General features: G+C 34.3%; 2 protein-coding genes across 2 annotated transcripts; both read left to right on the top strand.

Moving 5' to 3' along the window:
• The first annotated feature begins 268 nt into the window (after window positions 1-268).
• Window positions 269-1,175, top strand: LOC110876796 (dirigent protein 22). Its single transcript, XM_022124961.2, has one exon. It carries the CDS (start codon window positions 361-363, stop codon window positions 937-939), a length of 579 nt encoding a protein of 192 aa, XP_021980653.1. The 5' UTR covers window positions 269-360; the 3' UTR covers window positions 940-1,175.
• Window positions 1,176-4,904: 3,729 nt separating this feature from the next.
• On the top strand, window positions 4,905-5,606 carry LOC110876790 (dirigent protein 22). The gene has a single exon (XM_022124952.2). The coding sequence runs from the start codon at window positions 4,934-4,936 to the stop codon at window positions 5,510-5,512; it is 579 nt and encodes a 192-aa protein (XP_021980644.1). The 5' UTR covers window positions 4,905-4,933; the 3' UTR covers window positions 5,513-5,606.
• The last annotated feature ends 853 nt before the right edge of the window (window positions 5,607-6,459 follow it).

The following is a 6,459-nucleotide window of genomic DNA, read 5'->3' as shown; positions in this document are numbered from 1 at the left end:
CATTGTCCTAAGAATTATGACCTAATAAAAAACTTTCTTTTATTCAAAATAACAAAGAAATTAAGCATATTTAAATCAAAATAACAAAGAAATTAAGCATATTTAAATAACAAACTGTTGATTTCGAAACCAAAAAAAAATATAATGAAAATCGAAGTGTACAAACGACAAGAAGACTTATTCAAACGCATGACATTTGGTGAATGGAAACTTTAGTTTGTCAGGCATAATGCTTTAGTTGACAAACTTTAATCATTTTAATGGATTTGTTATACAAATAGTGGGGTGGAGCCTGCCTTATAAATTAGGCACCCCTTAACACACATTTCTTGTCACAACCTTAAAACCAAATATTCCAAAATGACCGGAACTTTCCTCTACGTCCTCTTCCCACTCCTCATCGTGTTCTCACACACTTCTCCGGCAGCCGGAGACGATCCCGCCTTTCTACAATCCGTAAAACTCAACCCGATGAAGCCACGAACCGAAAAACTAAGCCACTTCCGGTTCTACTGGCACGATAAGGTAAGCGGTCCCAACTCAACAGTAGTAAACATTATTCAACCACCAACAAACAACAAAACATCACCCACTGGGTTCGGTATGGTTAACATGATCGATGACACATTGACGGAAAAGCCCGAAGCCGGGTCGAAGTTATTGGGCCGAGCACAAGGGTTTTATGGTGTGGCATCACAAGAGGAAGTCGGGTTGTTGATGGCAATGAATTTTGTGTTTTGCACTGGGAAGTATAACGGGAGTACGTTAACAATATTGGGGCGGAATCCGGTTTTCGAGAAGGTGAGAGAGATGCCGGTGATTGGAGGAAGTGGGCTTTTTCGGTTTGCTAGAGGGTATGTTCAAGCAAGTACACATAGTTTTGATCTCAAGACGGGGGACGCGGTTGTTGAGTATAATGTTCATGTTTTGCACTACTAATTAAACATGTTGTATGGTTTTTTTTAGAAGGCTAGTTAGTCAATCATTGCACTTTTGTGTTTTGTGGTTTGAATGTGATGAGTCTTAAGTTGTGTGTTTTCTTGTTTTGAGTTATAGTGGGATGCACTTTCTAATCATGGTGTCATTTGATGACTCATAAGGTCTTACTTTGAAGTTGGTACCACTTTGTAGTTTGGAATTTTGTTTAATGAAATCAAAAATCTTGACTTTAAACTTATTGATTTCTAGAAAGTCACCGACATAAAAAAGTAACAATCTCAACAAACATTTACAAAAAAATAAGAGTAACTTGCACGGATATACTTTTGGTATAGTACACATATGGTTACAAATGTTTGCTAGGTCATTACACATTTAATCTTTTTCATGGTGTGACATTAAACAATATGTCAATTTCATATGACATAAACTGTTATATTATTTAACTCCCAGTCGTTTAAACGGGTATCGAAACTGGGGGGGGGGGGGGGGGGCAGTTCTGACCAAAAGTCTTTGATATGGGTCATTTTGGGTTATTCATAAAAATACTATTGGTGGGTTTGGCTAAAGTAATTTAAGTCAAACGGTTGAAATGGGTTCATTAGAAAAACAAATAAAGTATCTACGGGTCGATTCAAAACCCTTAGCACCACGATAGTTGCGGCTCGCCACATCTGAGGCTCTGAGATCTTCTCCATTCTTGCAAACAAGTTCTTCTTTGGCTAAGATAAATCCGAATACAATAAAATATGCCTACAATATAAAACCAATGAAATCACATTTTAAAAAACAAATTAAACCAACCTTTTAACTACGGATGTACAACCAATAGAGAAGGGAAAAAAGAAATCTTTGAAGTGAATAATAAAGTGAATTTTAAAATGATGATAAGTGATGTAAAAGAATTATGAATCGAAAAAAATATAATACAATAATAGTTACACTGTCATTGAGAGGAAAAACGTAAAAAAGGTCATAAAAAAAATTCACACCTAACCTTTTGTTAAAAACTAATCTTTTTTTTTCCACCTAAAGAACCCAACACACATTCATAACACATCTCAATTATAATATATATATATATATATGATTAGGTTCAAAAGTGAACACTAGTGTAGCTTGCGAACTGAGTGAACTAATCCTGGTCATACACATGTGTAGATCAATGTCCAGTATTTGATGTTGAAATACACTAGTGTATTTTACAATTTGATGATAAGATTCTAGCCATACAGTGTGTAGATCAATGGCCAGGATTTGTTCACTTAGTTCGCAAATACACTAGTGTTCACTCTAGAACCTCACCTTATATAACCCTATATATATATATATATATATATATATATGTAGAGGATCCTGTAAAAAGTGCTCAAAGTGTGAGAACTGTATTATAACACTATATATAATACTATATAACACCATATAAACACCGTATAACAGTATGTAACACCATATAATACCATATAACACTATGTAACATTATATATCATTATATAACAAATATAACACTATAGGTTGTCTGATAGCATGTCTATGATAGATGTATAGTGTTATATTTGTTATATAATGATATATAGTGTTACATAGTGTTATATGGTATTATATGGTGTTACATATTGTTATACGGTGTTTATATGGTGTTATATAGTATTATATATAGTGTTATAATACACTTCTCACACTTTAGGCCCTTTTTACACTATCCTTACCCTATATATATATACTAGTATTAAGCCTCTGCGTTGCAGCGGTTGTTGTAAAATTGTGTCAAGTAGTACCAATGCTATACCACTGTCAGCGACCACTAACACCGGAAAAGCTCGAAAAAACAAACTAAATAAAAACGAAAAAAATAACGACGAGCGAAAAGAAGACGTAAAATCTTTGAGTCACGAACGCTCGTTGCAGAGAACAAAACCGAAACGTAAAACATAAAAAAATAACCAAGTCAATCCATGACCCGCGCGTTAGTCAAACTTGTTAAATGGAGAAAAATAGATTTGCTGCAACGGGCCAGTCAAACGGGAAAAATGTACGAAAAAAATGTTGAACCCCATACGCACGTTGCGGTGCATTAACTCACAAAATTTAGAACGAAACGAAAAACTTGGGAAATATGATAAGTATGGTAGACCAAAATTGAAAATAAAAAAGAGTTGGGGTTAAATTACAAAAGATGAAAAACTTTGGGTTAAAAGTAAAAAAACAAAGGGTCTAAATTACAAAATTGAAGTTATTTATTAATCTTAAATAACGATAAGGATAAAAATAAATGATATCTATATATTAGTTCTTAATATTTATATTGAAAGAAATTTATTAAATAATTACAAATAAAATATATGATGTTGAAGGAGAGAATGCCATGTAGCATTATTTGGAGTTTTTTATTATAAGTTAGATGTTTTTTTAAAGAATTCTATTTTTAATAAAAATTTTATCAGGATATTCAAAAAAAATAAGAAATACTGTGTATTTCGTTTTTTATGTTTGAATATTATAAGTTATTGGAGTAATTAAATTATTAGCCCATAGGTAATGGTTACTGCCGCTTAGATTACAGGGTGTGAAGTGGGTTTGGTTTTTATTTGAAACCTACTAGAGAGCTAAATTCCTCTGGACATTGGTCAGTCTTAGAATTTTTATGAAAACTTGCATTTGGTACTTGGTTTCTTAACGTTTGGTCTTTGGTTTTAAGTGTTCATGATGTCAAGTACCACATTAAAGTATTCCATATGTCATAATAATAACATAGTTTAAAATGGTGAATCGCTAACTTCTCAATCAAAATTAAACACATTTCCATTCTTTTTTAACATAGGGAGCGGTAATAATAGCAGTACAGTAGAAGTGTGCTTTAAACTGAAAGCATGGCTTCATTGGTAGCATGTTAACATCAATATATACCATCATACATGCATGTGAAAAAAAGAGAATAATTGAAGAAGTTAGTTTAAAATCTACGGAATCAAACTTGTGATTGCTAATTACAATTTATGATGAATATAAACTTGTAGTTGCTAATTAGAATTTATGATAAATATATATGAAGTTAGAACATAAATATTGAATATAGACAAAAGAGATGGTTGAATATGTTTTAATAGTCATTATTAAATTTGTTAATTATGTAAGTGTCGTGTGATTCTAAGAAAACAAAACCATGTAAACATCATGTAAATGATGATTGAAATACAAAATTAACGAGTCTAAGTAATTGTAGTTCACATGGAAATGGTTAATCTTTACAGTCAAACGGGGATTTCAAATTCAAAGCAAAATGGCAAATAAAATGTTCAATCAAAATCAAGAAAGCCATTACTTTTATTAATGTCAAAAGGGGATTTCAAATTCAAAGCAAAATGGCAAATAAAATGTTATACTTGTAACAACCAATAGTTTTGCATTGTATGCCAAAGTATTAACGAAGGTAATGTAAGTGGTTTCGTTGATGATCCTAAAGTGCCTTTTGATACGAGTCGTCATATCTTACCCTCGCAACGCTCAGGGTCTTTGTGCTACTTGGCACGGTCTTATGCCCCCGCCACATTAACAAAAATTATGTCATTTTTTAATGGACGAACATTAACAAAAATGTTCATTCAATTATATATTCATGTCCGGTTAAAATTAAATAAACAAACACAAACATACCTTACTTGTTAACCTCAGTTCTTATTCATTTAGTTTGATTAAAGGGCAGATTGCTAAGAATGTCATATGTGATGTTATTGGTCGATGAATATGAACACATTTGTGGGTCATTCTTTATTTCGGTCACTTCATTGATGAAGTGTCTATTTTCATGATTATTATTATTATCATTACTCTTTACGTTAAGAAAAACAAGTACCAGCTAATCAATAAAAAAATATATATAACAAATTAAAAACACATAAAGTATAGTAAACAATAAACCTAGTGAAAATAGTTGATACATCCTACATTATAAATTAGTTGCCCCAATGCCCCATGAACACATCAAAACGATACAATGACCAAATATTTCCCCTGCCTACTTCTCACACTCCTCATGGTGTTCACTCAAACTTTTCTGGTAACCGGAGAGGGTCCCGCCTTTCTAAAATCCGTAAAACGAAACCCGATGAAGACCCGAACCGAAAAACTTAGCCACTTCCGGTTCTACTGGCACGATATCCTTAGCGGTCCCAACCCGACAGCCATGAAAATCATACCACCATCAGCAAACAACAAAACAGCAGCCACCGCGTTTGGCCAAGTCAACATGATCGATGATCCGTTGACCGAAAAACCCGAAGCAGGGTCAAAGTTATTGGGAAGAGCACAAGGGTTTTACGGGCTGGCATCGCAGGAGGAAGTCGGGCTGATTATGGCAATGAACTTTGCATTTACCACCGGGAAGTATAACGGGAGTACGTTGACGGTTTTGGGGCGGAATGCGGTGTTCGAGAAGGTGCGGGAGATGCCGGTGATCGGAGGGAGTGGGGTTTTCCGGTTTACTAGAGGGTATGTCAAAGCAAGTACACATAGTTTTGATAATAAAACAGGAAATGCGGTTGTTGAGTATAATGTCCATGTGTTGCATTTCTGATTTTGTAACTATACAGTGACGAATCCAGAAACTTTTTTGTTCATCAATAACTCGGTTTAACCGGTCGAATTCCAATCTTTCAAACCTTGCGTTATTCCACTTTATTATGTTATTTTAATTTTAATTTAATTAATGTGATGAGGAGGATTATCTTTTCTTTAGTTGTTAGCACTTCATATCATGGTGTCTATGTCATTAGGCTGTCCATGTTACGATATGATCTTACTTTATTAACAAACAAGCATAAAAAGTAAATAATACTTTGGTTACTTTTAGTTAGTTTATTTAATGGTATAACGAAAACACAACGCCCTAGTTTCCCACTAGTTACAACTTCAGTCATTTTTAGAAGACAGGGGCATCTTCGGGTTTTCTAATTGTAACCAGCGTTGTAACAATTAATTGTTTAATTATTATTATTTTTTTGAACGGCAAGGAACGACGTGTCAACCACTGTGACACCGGGCGTTGTGGCTAAGGTCGACTACTCGACCGCTGCCAGCCCCTTGGCTCTCCCAGATGCGCGGAAACCCGACCCCCACCCGCCCGAAGGCACGACAGTGAAATAATCGGTAAAATCTCGCCTCCCATCCAAAACGAACCGGAACCACCCGTATTCGCCCTTCACCTTGCCTCCCATTAATTGTTTACTTTTTATTCTAAGTTTCTAACATGAATGAGTGAGTTGTTTTTACGTTGTACCATTAAGAAATATTGCACTTCACAAGTGTTTGTGTTTTAATGTTGTTGTTGACAAAGACTTACCACCATGTTTTACTATTTTATGAAAACAATAACCCTTAATTTAGTTAATACTGCTTTTGTTAAGTTTTTGTGTGTGTATTGCATAGGAAGGCATATTTGTTATTTTACCATAAAATGGAAAGAACCACCCAATAAGATGTTGATCTATTAGGGGGGATGGAGCACCGCCGTTTGGCCACGCG

The sequence above is a fragment of the Helianthus annuus genome, chromosome 1, assembly GCF_002127325.2.
Source record: "Helianthus annuus cultivar XRQ/B chromosome 1, HanXRQr2.0-SUNRISE, whole genome shotgun sequence".
NCBI lineage: Eukaryota > Viridiplantae > Streptophyta > Magnoliopsida > Asterales > Asteraceae > Helianthus > Helianthus annuus.
The sequence above is the reverse complement of the archived record's forward strand: the minus strand, read 5'-3'. Positions and strand labels throughout refer to the sequence as shown.

Excerpts from the sequence above, each read along its gene's own strand:
- LOC110876796 (XM_022124961.2), top strand. The coding sequence starts at position 361 with ATGACCGGAACTTTCCTCTACGTCCTCTTCCCACTCCTCATCGTGTTC.
- LOC110876790 (XM_022124952.2), top strand. The coding sequence starts at position 4,934 with ATGACCAAATATTTCCCCTGCCTACTTCTCACACTCCTCATGGTGTTC.